At 43.7% G+C, this 16541-nt stretch overlaps 1 protein-coding gene across 7 annotated transcripts in view; it reads right to left on the minus strand.

The window, feature by feature from the left end:
- The window catches only part of LOC147021476 (uncharacterized), a 70288-nt gene that overhangs the window by 13070 nt on the left and 40677 nt on the right, over positions 1–16541 (minus strand). For all 7 annotated transcript variants that reach the window (XM_085891445.1, XM_085891440.1, XM_085891442.1 and 4 more), the window contains one exon: positions 9476–9596. In XM_085891445.1, coding sequence (XP_085747571.1) covers positions 9476–9596 — 121 coding nt within the window. The remainder of the gene's footprint in view (positions 1–9475; positions 9597–16541) is intronic.

Below are 16541 nucleotides of genomic sequence, written 5' to 3' on the forward strand. Positions count from 1 at the left end.
GATCGCAAACAAAATCAAGCGTGGACAGAATGCATGTCTTGTCCCCAGAGTACAAGTCAATCATAGGCAAGAACACAATTGATGATTGGCCTGGATGTTCTAATCTTTGATGAATGACATGCATCATTCCCTGCCACCCAGGGGTTTTCTGATTGAAGTTTAGCGAGAGCTCCCACCATCCATCCATCCATTGGGACCACACTCTGTACAGAGCGTTGGTGCTGCCTGAGCAGTCTCCTTGGCTATTGGGCACAATCCTGGAGGGGTCGCCACTCCGACACAGTATACCAGCAAGCTGGCACTCATTTTGCCGACCTCGGAAGGAGGACAGGCCGAGTTAACCCCACCTGGTATTAATTCAACAGCTGAGCGCGATTTGAACTCAGGCCCTTTGGATCCCAAGCCCGCCACTCTAACCATGAAGCAAACACCAGGCATGAGAGCTCTCACAGTACATCAATTGTCCTGTCACAGTTGACTAATGCTGACAGTTGTTCGAACACGATGGTTTGGCGCACATGTTTAGCGAAGCGATGTTCGATGATTGGAGTTTTACTTTGCACTGAAAAATCAAGGTTGGTAACGTTTCTCCTTGGAATGACACGATCCTTCTTTCACCCTGGGGTGAGTGCTGCTATGATCCCCATTCTGTGGAAGGTCCCCCTGCCATCGATAGTAAGGATATTGTGGTCAACATTGTCCCTGGCAAAAAGAAGTGCCATGTCGAGCAAATCAATGTCATCCGCAAACATATCTGGAGCAACTGAATCCGCTACGTTCTTTTAAAAACGCATGACTTCTTTATAAGAAGAACTAAATCCCATTTCATGAAGGGTATCCACGAGGAATTGTGACCGATACAAATGATGTGCCTGCACTGCAAGGCCAAATTGTAAGGGAGCTACAACGGCACGTGGTCAAACTGCCTGGACAATTGAGTGTCCTATTCCTGCAACCTTTCGTCTTGTCTCCTCATCCACGAAAAGACCATTCAACAATGTCCGCAGTGTGTCAGGAACAAACGAAAGGGCAGAATCAAGCTTGAGCGACTTTGCACTTGGATACTGATTTGTAAGGGACGGCACATTGGACTTGATATCACATGAGTCGCGCCGCTGTTTCAATGATCACCTGTTTCTGTGATTCTTCATCCTTTGCTTGAGCGTTGAAATAAGATCTCAGTATCTGTGATGCCTTTCCCTCATTGTTACTATGTCATGGAGGCCTTCCCCTTCAGCAAAATGAACATTGTCCCCATACTGTTCTTTCAATTCTTTTTTAAGGTACTGATTTCCAAATAAAATGGTACGGAATCTGTATTTGTCAGAAATTCCTTCATTTTATCTTGTAAATGTGAAATTGTCAACTGTTCTTCATCATTATTCTCAAGGTAAGAGCAAACGTTCATGAATGCCTGCTCCTGATCTTCGTTTTTGGGCCGGCCAGACTTTCTGCGCTTTGCCTCTGGGACATTCTGCAACTGTAGTGGTGCGGGAAGCCCAGACCAGAAATTACCACTGCATGAGTGATGGTAAATACAGTCCGCAGCATGTCGATCACAGCAATAATATTCAATCCTGCCTTTCACAGTGAAGGTCCATTCATCTGAACGACTGTCACAACACTCAAGAATGGTCTTCACGAACGTATCGGTCTTTACATAACTAAAGCCTGCACCTCCTGGTGTTACCATAGTCCCACAGAAAAGGCAATCCGTTTGGCTGATGAAAGGACCAGATGATACTCTGGCACTTCTCTTTGGTGGCTCACCTTTCTTTCCTTTTCAGCTTTCAATGTCTTTTGGATTAATGTACCGCTTTCGACATTTTGAGTGTACTTTTCACCAGCTGAAACGACTACGTCATCCCCTCTTTGCACACTTGCACTGTTGATTCCATCCGCTCCCTTCTGACCAACTTCAACCACATCAGAAGCATCTAAGTCTTCATGGCAGATGGGGCAAGTCTCATGGTTTACGATGCTAGCACTCATGGTCAGGCCTGAAAAGATGCAAAACAGAAGGTCATTAATTAAGTCAACAAATAAATAGTCACACAAAGCAAATTGTATCTTGGATTTCACAATTATGTAATCATGTCACTGGAATTTGAACAAGCCAAATGGATTCCTAGGCCCAAAAAACATGGGGTTAGACACCAAAATTACTTGTCTAGGATGAATAATTAATGAAGGAGTTAAGGTATTTTAAGGATTTAGTGGCAATCTTGGATGCCATCTTGAAAATTAGACCTTTCCAATGGTCACACTGTGGTAGACTTTTGATATGTAATTAAGCACACCTGACACTACGTTGAGAAACCTTTTGTAGCAATTTTTTGGGGGTCAAACCATATTTTCAGCCGGCAACCAAAAAACTCATGTCAGAACAGCTGTACACACAAAGGCACAAGGTATGTCGAGTAATCCACTGGCACATCTGCAGAAATTTCAATTTCACAGTTCTACAAAACTCATTGAAACACGCACCAAAAGCAATCATTGAAAACAAGGAAATCATGCTCACGTACGACCTGATGATCTTATCCAACATGAACATAGAAAACAAAGCATTGCAACCAGACATAGTACTCAGATCCAATAAAATACACCCGTGCGGGAGTGACGGTCATCTCTGCGAGAAACAAGGTCAGCTGCTATGCAATGACACCATTCACTAACTTTTACCATGCCCAGTAGAGAATATATAGCCTCCTGAAGGTAGGGCAGTTTTTGCAAACTTTGAAGTCACGTGACGCGAAAACGAAAGCGAAATTCGAAAATCCGTCCCGACCAAATTTAGATATTGTCCCATACATTCATATGCCACAATCAAATTCAAGATCGCTTGAGAAATGTAGGAGGAGATAGATTTTGAAAATTGTCATTTTCGCATTTTTTGCCAACTTTGAAGTCACGTGACACGAAAGTGAAAGCGAATATCGAAAATCCGGCACGAGCAAATTTAGATATTGTCCCATAGATTCATATGCTACAATCAAATTCAAGATCACTTGAGAAATGGCGGAGGAGATAGAATTTGAAAATCGTCATTTTCGCAACTTCAAAGGCCTCGTGACCTTGACCTTGACCTTCGGTGATCTTGAAAGTCATACGTCTGTACGTCTCATCGACCTCTATCAGGATCACTAATGACCAGATCTCCCGCTTCAACTTCATTGTGAACGGACGGACGGATCAAAGGACATCGACACCCATATTATTAGGTCATGCTCGAAGAGATGACCAAAAAAGGAAAAGAAGGCAATGTTAACTGAGGTTTCAGTACCCAGCGATTTTAGTCTAAATAATGCAGAAATCAAGAAAATGACCAAATAACAAGACCTCAAGAATAAAGTGAAAAGATCCTGGAAGCGAAAGTGTTGAAATTGTACCAGTGATAATTGGAGCAATGAGAATGATAAAGAAGAACCTCACAACAATCCTACAAACCATCCCTGGGAACATTACAAACAAACAAACTACAGATGGAGGCTGTCCGGGGCTCAAGGACTTGTCACCCCTTGACGATTTAGCCAGCGTATGCCGACGTATGAAAAATTTGTCTAAAATGCTGGCACACGTTGAATACGTTATGGGTAAGTTTTGTATACGTTAAGAGCACGCTGAAGCACGATGCCATACGTTGTATGCCGAGCTCGTCGACAAATTTTAAGCATGCTCAAAATTTTTCGACGTATCCCAGCTTATGACTCACACGTTCCGCATACGCTGGCCATAAGTTGTAGGCACGTTATGCGATCGTTGAGACGTTACTTGTAAGTTAACAAGTCGAGGTAATGTTTAGCGTACCCGAAACTTATTTCTAACCCATGAGTAACGTGCTTTGAACCTATGAGTAACGTGCTTTGAACCTATGAGTAACGTATCTCCAACACATATTGACGTATGTAGACGTATTTGACGTCTTCCGGACGACAACAGAACTTACTGAACGTGTTTCTAACTTACAGCTACCATATAATGGCGTATTGGCAGCGTTTAGGGGAATTGGTATATAAAAATGGGGTTCACAGGAGGAACCCGTCAGTGTTCCAGACTCCATCTTTTTTTTGGGGGTTTTTTTTTTTTCTCTCATCGGCATGACGGTGATGTTGACACTTCGATTTCTAGTGCAGTTATAATAAATTATAATTAATAGGCTGCCGCTCAAAAATTTAAATCATAACCACACTAGAAATAGAAATACGCCATTATATGGTAGCTGTAAGTTAGAAACACGTTCAGTAAGTTCTGTGGTCGTCCGGAAGACGTCAAATACGTCTACATATGTCAATATGTGTTGGAGATACGTTACTCATAGGTTCAAAGCACGTTACTCATAGGTTATAAATAAGTTTTGGGTACGCTAAACATTACCCCGACGTGTTTCGACTAATGAGTAACTTACAAGTAACGTGTGTCGACAATCGCATAACGTGCCTACAACTTATGGCCAGCGTATGCAGAACGTGTGAGACATACGCTGGCATACGTCGAAAAATTTCGAACATGCTTAAAATTTGTCAACGAGCTCGGCACACTACGACGTATGCCAGCGTGCTCTTAACGTATACAAAACTTACCCATAACGTATTCGACGCGTGCCAGCGTTTTGGACAAATTTTTCATACGTCGGCATACGCTGGCTAAATCGTCAAGGTGTGACAGGGCCTTTAAATCGTTGAGCGGCAGCCTATTAATAGGCTACGCCACGTGATCGTCGGCGATACGCTGCCGCGCTATGCATAAGTTAGAGTATCGTTGGACATAGGTTGTGAACGCCGACAACACGCTAAGCATTCGTTGGTATAAGTTATCTATAAGTTATCGAAACGTTCTGTGTGCGTTACTAATACATTATGCATACGTCCAACTCGTTATGAATACGCCCAAAACTGAAAAAAAACCATCAATAGTTCAGCATGTGCCAGCGTTTTACATACATTTTGATACGTTGTCATACGCTGGCTAAAACGTCAAGGTGTGACAGGGCCCTCAGTGACGATTCTGAAAAGAGCCCTCGTAACAAAACTCTGAGAACAAGAAAACTTCACAACTTAGCCCATGAATCACGATCCTTCACCTAAACGAAGGTGGATACTTCGAGTCCTGGGAGGACTCTGTTCCACCTTCTGAAGCCCAAATCGTGGAGATAACAACTGATAAGACACGCACGCACACACTTGCTGTGCGGGGGGGGGGGGGTGCTAATAAAGGTGGCAATTGCATGGTGGTTCAAACAGTATTAACTCATTGAAGCCAACTGCTCATGATACATGTAAATTAATGAGTCAACAGGTTAACACGAATCATGGGAAATTGCAACAAAGAGTCGACAAAGTGACTGCCAATGCACTTGTGAAATCACAGAGTTCACAAAGCCATCTTAAACACAAAGTGTCATCTATTTTGGGGGTGTATTTCAGGTGGATACGATACGAGTTTGTAACATGCATACATTAAGAAACTTCTGTGTATTTTACATGGAATAAAAGGATGATAGACAATTAAAGTGCATGGAATTTGAACCAGACTCAGCTGCATCATGGTTTGACTGTTTTTTCTGAGTCTGAAAGATCGATGGTTTTAAACCCGTCCGAGCCATACCAAAGACTTTTAAAATGGTACAGTCTTGGCCAAAAATACTGGCATCCTTGTACTTTTTTTCTCACAAAAACTTTGAAATAATTCACAATTTTTCTTGAAAAATAAGTTGAAATTGACGAAAGTATTTGGTCTCCACAATTCATTATTTCACTGCACATATTACAGAACCTTTGTTTTTGATTCAGAACTTAATATATCATTTTAAATCATAAAATAAAAAGAAATGGCATTGACCAAATTATTTTGACACCCGAGACTTAATATTTGGTCGCACAGCCTTTGGACAAAATAACTGCAGTCAAGCACTTCCTTGAGCCATGAATGAGCTTCCTCTACTGGCAGTTTGACCCACTCTTCCATGCAAACTGCTCCAGTTCTCCCAAATTTGAAGGGTGCCTTCTCCTAGTACAGCAGATAAGCTCTCATATTTTAACAAATTGTGCATTTTATGAGAAAAGCATGAAATTTCTAGCATAGTTGGTCATACCATATGGTTTATTTTCGGATGTGGAGAGAAGTCAGATTTGACCTCTGAGGGGACAGAGAGGTCAAATCCAAAATGGCCGCTAGTCACCCGGGTCTAATGTTCAAACGTCCTTAATTTTGGAACCAGACCGCAGAAAAGCATGGATGACCCACAAAATATGTAATGGAGAAGAAAGGAAATACCTTTGGATTTTTTTTAGGTTTTAAGTTTTAATGCCAGAAGCAAACTTTGGTACATCACGGGTGATGAAGGTTGTGTCTCCTTCGACTGTGATGCCAAAGAACTGGAAGGACTTCCTTCGATGTGATGATAACAAAACCGAATTGTTTGCTTTCCTGTCACGCGTAGTTGTTCACGTAGTTGCAGAGGGCAAGGAACTATATGCAACAGATGGAAGTGGAGTCCTTTGCTCTCCAGCTGAGTCATACTTGGCCTGCCTTGCCCCATGTTCGCAGGAGGAGGCCGACACTCGTCTACTTCTGCATGTGGCAGATGCTGTGCAAAAGGGGTGTAAGAAGGTGACCACACATACCGTTGATACTGATATGGTAGTACTGGCTGTAGCTTCATTCAGCAAGACAGCTCCTAATGAGCTGTGGGTTGCCTTCGGTGGCGGGTCAAGCTTTCGTTACATAGCTGTTCACGAAATGGTTGCCACAATGAATCCAACACAGTGTCTGACTCTCCCAGTCCTTCACGCTTTCACTGGGTGTGACACTGTATCTGCATTCGCTGGCAGAGGAAAGAAGACTGCCTGGGAAACTTGGAAGTCTTTCCCAGAGGTGAATGATGCTTTCAATGAACTCCTATGCATGCCAAGTGAGGTCAGTGAAGGATCAATGTTACTGCGAGAGCGATTTGTGGTGCTAATGTACGACCGAACCAGTGAGAGCACAGAAGTGAATCATGCCAGGAAACAGCTCTTCACACAGAAGTCTAGAACTCTAGAGAACATTCCTCCAACCCAGGCAGCACTCAAACAGCACATCAAGGGCACTTGCTACCAGGCCAACTGTTAGAACCAGGTATTGGTCCTGGATCCAGAGATGCCAGAGCCATCTGACTGGGGCTGGACAAAGGAAACAACTGGGTGGCAGCCGCTTGGGACCACTCTCCCCGAAGCATCAGAATTGTGCCAGAAATTGATCCGCTGTCGCTGTGAGAAAGGATGCACTGGATGGTGCAAGTGTGCCAAAGCTGCGCTCAAGTGCACTGCACTATGCTTCTGTTCTGAAGGCTGTTAGATTTTGATCACTACCATTACCATCATAATCATTGCTATTAATAAAGTATTAAATAGACTAGCAGCATGGGACTATTCTGTTAATTTTTTTTGTATTATTATCCCGATAGTGTCAAAATGGAAGCGAAGTTTCGCTATATTGCATAGGTCCAATCCATTGTCTTTACCAAAAGAATGTCCAAAAGTTTTTAACGTAATTTGACCTTGACCTTGAACGAAATGCATTTCCTTGGCTCCTGGCAATCTCAAAAGTATCACCAAACGAATGGCCATTCCAAACTTAGTTGGAAATGACACCTTAAATGTTTTTTTACACTGTTTAGTTCCAAAATTAAACGCGTTTGAACATTAGACCCGGTGGACTGGTGGCAATCTTGGATTTGACCACTCATGGTCTTCAGAGGTCAAATCTGACTTCCCTCCACTTCTGAAAATAAACCTTATGGTATTCACCAACTATGTCAGAAAATTCATGCTTTTCTCATAAAACGCACAATTATTGTGCTTATCTGCTGTACTATCCCAACTGCTGTTTCCAGATCTCCCACAAGTATTCAATGGGATTTAGATCTGGACTCATTTCTGGCCACTTCAGAACAGTCCAGTGTTTTGTCTTGAACCATTCCTGGGTGCTTTTGAAGTGTGTTTGGGGTCATTGTCCTATTGCAAGACCCATGGCCTTCGACGGAGACCCAGTTTTCTGACACTGGGTTGAACACTGCGCTCCAAAATTCCTTGGTAATCTCCTGAATTCATGAATGCATGCACACATTCAAGGCCCCCAGCACCAGAGGCAGCACAGCAACCACAAGACAGCACTGATCCTCCTCCATGTTTGACCGTAGGGAAGGTGTTCTTTTCTTTGAAGGCTCCATTTTGTTTTCTGTAAACATAGAGATGATGTGCTTGACCAAAAAGCTCCAATTTAGTCTCATATGTCCACAAGGCATTCTCCCAGAAGGATTTTCGCTCATTCGGGTGTGTTTTGGCAAACTCAGTCAGGCTTTCTTATGTCTCTCTCTCAGCAGTGGGGTCCTCCTGGGTCTCCTTCCGTAAAATCCCCTTTCACTCAATCAGCAACGGATGGTGCGAGTTGAAACTGTGGTACCTTGTGTCTGAAAGTCAACTTGAATCTGTTTGGCAGTTGATCGCGGTGCTTTCTCCACCATTCGAACAATCCTTCGCCGCAATCTTCGATCAAGTTTTCTCTTGCGGCCACATCCAGGGAGGTTGGCTACAGTGCCATGGTCCTTAAACTTCCTGATAACATTGCTTACGGTGGACACAGCAACATCAAGGACTCAGGAGATGTTGTAGCCGAGAGATTGTCCATGCTTGGTTACAATCTTGTGTCTGACCTCCTCAGAAAATTCTCTGGTTTTCTTTCTTTTCTCCATGCTCATTGCAGTACACACAGTGACACAAAACAGCAGAATGACTCCTTTTCTCCATTCAAACTGGTTGAATGAGTGGATTTGACCTCACCTGTGGTAGATTACAGGTGCCTGCAATATAATAATCAAAGTAAAGGAGAATCACCTGCTTGAAATCGAATTATTCCTAACAAGTTCCAATAATAATGTCCGGGCCATTTTAGGATTTCTGTATGGAATGAAAAGATTTAGTAATCTTTTCAGCTTTTTTGTTTTGCTCCACTGCAAACCAAAGAAATACATATGTGGGTACCAAAATATATTTTAATTTCAACAATTTTCTGGAAGAAATGGTGCATTATTTGAAAAAATGGCACAAATATTTTTGGCCACGACTGTATGTGCTGCTTCCTTTCTTGGCACTTAGCATTTGAAAGGTTAGAGTAAGGAAAAAAAAAAAAAAAATCGCTGTGAAGGCAATGGCAAACCACCCAAGTATAACCTTTGCCAAGAAGCTGCTTCGGCAACACCAATGCTCTGCAACAGAGTATAGTAGATAAAAAAAAATTGATTTTGAAGTAACACCCTAACATCAGGAAGTATGTGCTCGCATGGGAACACCAAACCGGCCAACCTGGTAAACACTGAAAATAATTTACATTACTTGACAGGACAGTCATTACGATGAAGAGGACAAGATGAGCAGACTGCATGAAGATATCTGTCGTAAAAAATAACTATGATGCAAATGATGCATCACCTCACCAAGGTGGGCCTGCCCAAAGTAGACCTGTGGCAGGCTGTGAATAAGGTCTTCAGAAGCTGGCGGCCTGGACTCACTCTCAGTATCACTCTCCATGAGTGTCTCCAAGTATTGAAACATCAACTGGACCATCAAAGAGGAGGATGCAAGGATGGATTTGTGATTGGCAGAGAGAGGACAAAAACAATTTCAGCACAACAGCATTTCAATGCAATGACAGTAACAGAAGTGCTTTTAATCTGTGTATCTGCAATCTCAAAATATTTTGGGAAGAAAAGAAAAAGGAAACTATTACTTGCTAAACATGTCATGTCTTTGCTTACAAAAAAACTGTGCTTAATAATGTGAGATAAACTATGCAGCAATGAATATCACAGTAAAATACCCATTGATCTGCAAGACTAACAAATAAAATAGCCAGCAAGGTGCCATCTGTTGACCACTCAGAGTACTACGGGCGGAGTGCAACAGAGCTGGGTATAGTTTACAAATATATATACAGTGCCGATTGAAAGTCCACACCCCCGTTCAAAATTTTTGACTTTTGTTGCCTTTTAGCCTGGAATTAAATTGCATTAAATCAGACTTTTTCCACCTTTATTTACACATCGTAACCCACAACTTCCAAGTGAAAAACAAATTCCACAAATTTCAGAAAAATAATGAAAAATACAAGACTAGAATATCTTAGTTGTACAAGTGTCCACCCCACTGAGTTAATACTTGGTGGAAGCACCTTGGACATCAATTGCAGCTTTGAGTCTGTTGGGATAGGTCTCCACAAACTCTGCACATCTTGATTGGGCAATATTTTCCCATTCTTCTGTACAAAACTGTTCAAGCTCAGTCAAGTTGCATCGGGAATGCTGATGGACAGCAATCTTCAAGTCATGCTACGGATTTCAGATTGGATTTAGGTCGGGGCTCTGACTGGCAAATCAAGGACATTTATCTTTTTGCTCCTTCGCCACTCCAGTGCAACTTTGCCTGTGTGCTTCGGGTTGTTGTCGTACCGAAAGGTCAACTTCAGTCCCAATTTCAGCTTTCTTGCAAAGAACAACAGGTTTTCCTCTCCGATTTTTCTGTATTTTGCTCCATCCATTTTCCTTTCTATCCTCACAAGTGCCAGAGTCCCTGCTGATGAGAAACATCCCCATAACATGCTGCTGCCACCACTATGCTTCACAGTAGGGATGGTGTTCTTTGGGTGATATGCTGTGTTGGGTTTGCACCAAACGTAACGTTTTTCATTTAGGCCAAAAAGTTCCATCTTGGTTTCGGCAGACCACAAAACTTTTTGCTACACGGCAACAGAATCTCCGGAGTGGTATTTTGCATACCTAAAACAAGACTAAAGTTCGGCTTTTTTGAGTAATGTCTTCCTTCTTGCCAGCCGACCATACAGGCCAGACTTGTGGAGTGCTTGAGATATTGTCACATGCACACAGTGATGAGTCTTTGCAATAAAGGCATGTAGCTCTTTCAAAGTTAACATTGGCCTCTTGGTAGCCTCTCTGATCAGTCTCCTCCTTGGTCATCCAGTTTGAAAGGATGGCCTGATCTAGGCAGGGTCTTGGTGGTACCATATGCCTTCCACTTCTTAATGATCATGTTGACTGTGCTCCAAGGGATATTCAAGGCCTTTGAAATACTTGCAAATTCATCCCCTGATTTTTGGAAGGTCAGGTCAGATTAGATCTGTGACGTGCTACAGGTAACATGTAAACCTGTACTAACCTGTTCCAGGGTCGGGTTGTCGGTGACTAAACAGTCTCCCCCACCAAGTTTCTTGGTGAGGAGTGTATATGATATGATATGGATTAAAAACCAAACCTGTCAAAGGACAGAGGAGCTCCTTGTGAGCCAACAGTCGTCCATATCTAGTGCCCAACTGTGCATGCGGACGTCCTCCTGCAGTTGGGTTACTCTTTTTAGGAAGTAAGTAGCAGGATTTGCACTCCGGCCATTGTAAAACACTTCATCCCCAAAAACCACAAGTGCAAAAACGGAAAACTCACTCCGTTGGAGTACCTCCTATGCTGCTGTCCTTCGCAGGGCAGCTCACGGGATGATGGAATTGGGGCAAAGCCTTTGGGACCCCCATTCCTTGATCATGGGAGGAAAAGCATGGGGTAAACTTCCCGGGTCGGATTGCGGTCGTGTGTGGCGGAGTGTTGCTGAAGTGTCATCCACTAGATGGCGGTCTCCTTGGGTGAACCTGAGGCAGTCCCTTCGGGGGTGCCTGGAATGTCCAATCCCCAAGAGAGGATGATCATCTGTCTCTGTTATCATCTGAGCTCAAGCATTTGGACATCGGTATTGCAGCACTCAAACGCTTGAGGTTGGACTCAAGTGGTTTGACATCGTTTGGACTCTCTGAGGTTCGGAGACTGGAATACGGCGAGATCATGGCGGATGGTTCCAACTACTATTGGTCTGGTCACCCTGATGATTACTATGCCCAAGGAGTTGCAGGAGCTGTGTCCAATAAACTGACTCAAATGATAATTGAGGTAACACCGGTCAACGAGCGTATTATGAGACGAAGAATTGGTCACTCCTTGGATGTCATTTCCCTAATCACTGTATATGCTCCAAATGAGGCGAGTGATCTCACCATGAAGGACGCATTCTATGCCACGCTCGAGTTTGTGGTTGAGCAGTGCCCCAGGCGAGATACTCTTCTAGTCTTGGGGGATTTCAATGCATTGACTGGAATTGATATGGATGGTCATGAAACATGTGTTGGTCCCCATGGGTCTGGAACTGTGAACCAGAATAGCACTAAGTTCCTTGATTTTGCAAGAAGTCATGGACTTAGGGTGGCTGGTTCATGGTTTCAACACCCACAGGGTCATCGCTGGACTTGGTATGCCAACGTTGGCCGTGTGGCAAAGGAGATTGACCATGTGCTCGTTGATGGTCGCTGGAGGATGATCCAGAACTGCAGGGTACACCGGAGTGCTCAGTTCCTCAATACTGACCACATGATTGTTGTAGCAACTCTGAAGTTTCAGCTTGTATCCAGGAGAATGGTACCATCCCAGCCAAGGCTGGATGTTGGCAAGCTCAAGGAGGAGAGTGGAGCTGAGGAGTTTGCAAACAGGCTGAGTAGAGATTTGGAGGGTATGGGTGCTTTGTGGGATCCTGAAGAGTTGTGGAGTGACTTCAAGACCACCGTCCTTAATGTTGCCGGTAGATGTCTTGGAACTCACCGAAGGGCGAAGAAGAATTTTGTCTCTCAATGGACACTAGATACCATTGACCAGAGTCGCAGGGCCAAGCTGAATGGTCGAGCTGAGCTGTTCAAGAAGCTGAGGCGTAAAACTAAACGTGCACCAAGAGTGGACAAGGAGGCTTATGTGCGAGGAATCCGTGTGGGGGTAGAGCATCACCTGTGGTAAAGTGATTCTCGTCCTGCTTACAGGGGAATTCGTGCATTGCGTTAGATCAAGCCCGTCCTCAGTGTACTGCAGTTAGAGCAGAGGGTGTTGGGCTCTTGACAGAAGAGTCCGAAGTGAAGGTCCGCTGGGCTGGTTACTTTGAGCGGCTGTACGAGGCTGATCCACCAGTTGTCGAGTTGGATGTCAGGGGTGTTACTATCCCGATTGCTGACCCTCCAATCAACTGTGGTCCACCTTCTTTTGTGGAAACACAGGCTGCGGTGAACCGGATGAAATGGGGTAAAGCTCCTGGGATCTGTGACATCCATGCTGAACTTCTCAAGGCGAGTGGAGATGCTGCACTCATGTCATTGCATGCAGTTTTGTGCTCTGACTGGAACACATGCATCATCCAAACTGACTGGAAGAGGGGCCTTGTTGTCCCTCTCTGAAAGGGAAAGTTGATCGCCAAGGCTGCAACAACTGAGGGGTGACGCTGCTTTCAGTGCCGGGCAAGGACTTTGCTCGGACAATTCTTGATCGGGTTCATCACCATTTGCTTGAGCACCAGCGTGCAGAACAGTCAGGCTTTACACCAAAGAGGTTAACGATTGACCGTACCCTTGCTCTTCGGGTCCTCACCGAACACAGACGAGAGTTTCGACAGGAGCTGCTTGTAGCCTATGCTGATCTCTGTAAAACGTTTGATTCAGTGAATCGGGATGCCCTCTGGAGGATTCTTGTTCTTTGTGGGGTACCACCAAAACTGATCAATCTGATGTCTGAACTATACTCTGGTACTGAGAGTGCTGTGAGATGTGGTGATACAATCTCTGACTTATTTCCAGTTGTTACTGGAGTTTGTCAGGGGTGTGTACTGGTCCCCACACTTTTCAGCACTTGTATGGACTGGATTCTCGGGAGGATATCGGAGAGGTCAAGCTGCGGTGCATCGTTTGGGAATGTCAAGATCTCTGACCTTGATTTTGCAGATGATGCAGTCATCTTTGCGGAGACTCTAGATATCCTTTGCGGAGCACTCGAGGTGCTGAATGAAGAGTCGGAGCTGCTGGCATTATGGGTTCCCTGGGTCAAAACTAAGATCCAGGCTTTCAATGACATCTTAGATGCTGCTATCCTGTCTGTACCTGTCTGTGGCAAGGATGTTGAGGTCACGGAGAGATTCACTTACCTTGGCAGTGATATTCATGTCTCTGCTGGCTTTCAGCCAGAGGTCAACAGATGTCTCAGTCAGGCCTGGGTAGTCATGGATTCACTGGATCATGGGGTGTGATGCTGCTGATCAGTTCCTGTGTGGGAGGACAAAAGTCTGAGTCTTCAGGTACTTGGTGCTTCCAGTCTTACTCTATGGATGTGAGACTTGGACTCTGACCAGGGATCTGAGACTGAGACTTCATTACGTTGGTACCAGGTATCTTCGGAGAATCCTTGACTATCGCTGGTCGGACTTTATCATATCCCATAGGTCTTTTGAAAACTCCTTGGTTCTTTGCTGTGAAATGGTTGAGTCTTTGCTGTGAAATGCACTACCCAGCAGAGGAAACCTACAGGAACAGCTGATTTTATTCTGAAATTATTGTAATCTAACAGGTGGAGACCAATTAACTTGCTTTGTGATTTTGAAGGAGATTGGTTACACCTGAGCTAATTTGCAATTGCTGTTGTGAAGGGGGTGGAGACGTATCGAACCAAGATATTAGAGTTTTGTGTTTTTAAATAATCTTCTGAAATTTGTAGTTTCTTTTGCACTTGGAAGTTGTTGGTTATGATATGTAAATAAAGGTGGTAAAAGTCTGATTTAATGCAATTTAATTCCAGGGCATATGGCAACAAAATGTGAAAAATTTGAAAGGTGGTGTAGCCTTTCAGTAGGCGCTGTATGTATGTATGTATGTATGTATGTATGTATGTATGTATGGCTCTTTCTGACCACCGACTCACTCACTCACTGATATTAAAGACGGTACCTTCCGGGTAACGTAAAAACCTGAAATTTTACGCGCCGATGGATATTGAAGCCATTACGCTGGAAAAATTCACAGAATTGTTGGACAACATCCATAAATGAAAAAAATGCTGGTGAGTGACCCGAGACAATGGGGAAGCACAGAAATGTTGTGTGCTGACGGATATCGAAGCCGATACAGTGGGAAAGAAAAAAAAAAATCACAAAACTGTCAGAAAGCATCCATAAATGAAAATATAAATGAATGAATGAAATAAATAAATAAATGAACAAAAATCAAATGCAGGTGAGCGATCCGAGACAATGGGGAATCACGGTCCGTATGCTTACACAATGCAACTACATATATATATATATATATATATATATATATATATATATATATATATATATATATATACACATATATATACATACATACTTGACGACCCGTGAACGCGTTGGGTTCCCGTTGTGACAGCGGTTGATGAAAAAACAAAAAAAGACGAAATTTTGATATTATTTCGTGGTCAAACTTTTAACTTGAAGAAAATTTGAGCATTTTCCTCCGGAGTCATCGTTCGGCCAACCGGTTTCTCGAGGTATATCAACACATTCTCCATGGTTTGTCCTTGTGCTTAATGGATCGTCATACCAAAACTTGACTGAATTGGAAATTGATTTTTTAATAATTTTTTTTGTTGCCCGATTTGAATGAAACTTGATACTGCAAACCACAGGCGAATGGTCGGTAAGGTGGCCCTAAAATTTTTGCGCTATCGTGTACCGTTTTGGCTATATTTCGGGAACATACATACAAGATGAGAGTTTTAGTAATATATATATATATATATATATATATATATATATATATATATATATATATATATATATATATATATATATATATAGTTACGGCTGTGGAAATTCGCAGAACACCATATAGGTCCGTAGTTCAGTTATGCCGATAAGTCCGTGTTCAGTTAGATTTCCCCACCTTTGTTTAATGGGTTTATTCGTGTCACCCGATCTGTGATCTTTGAGTTCGCCGTTTTTCTTTCCTCTCATTATTTTGGACCAACCCCTTGACCACAACCACGATCAACACCAACCACGATCAACACCAACCACGATCGACACCAACCACGATCGCCTCAACCACCAACCACAACAACCACGATCAACACCAATCACAACAACCACGATCAACAGAAAGCACGATCGCCTCAACACCAACCACAACAACCATGATCGCCTCAACCACCAACCACAACAACCACATTTTCTACCTCGGCACACGGTTGCCAGAGGCCTGGCCTTCGTCGAGGGAAAGCAGGCGGCCCCCATTCCCCCCTCCCCCGAACGAATGGCGTCTCCACGGTGGATTTATAGGCATGAGGAGAGAGATAACTACTGCGGCGGCGCGCGTCCCTAATTTGGCGGGAAAACGCTTCCTTCTGGAAGTTTCCCGCATGTTCTGGAAGGAAGGGTGGGAGTTGAGAAGGGGCAGGGCATGGGTATAAAAAGGAGGAACGCGAGCGCGGAAAAGAAGAGTGGGAGAGTCGTTACCGTTGACACGAGGATCAAGAACAAGGTGGGAGGATCGTGTGCGCTGAGGGGATTGCGAGGAGGGCGCTCTGAATCGCGCTCTCGTTCGCAGGGTCGTCGAGTCGGAAGAAACGCCAGCGGTGAAGGCTGGGTCAAGAGAACGGAGCCCAA

This window comes from Eptatretus burgeri, chromosome 8 (genome assembly GCF_056783735.1).
Source record: "Eptatretus burgeri isolate ZD-2024b chromosome 8, Ebu_testis_v1, whole genome shotgun sequence".
Classification (NCBI taxonomy): domain Eukaryota; kingdom Metazoa; phylum Chordata; class Myxini; order Myxiniformes; family Myxinidae; genus Eptatretus; species Eptatretus burgeri.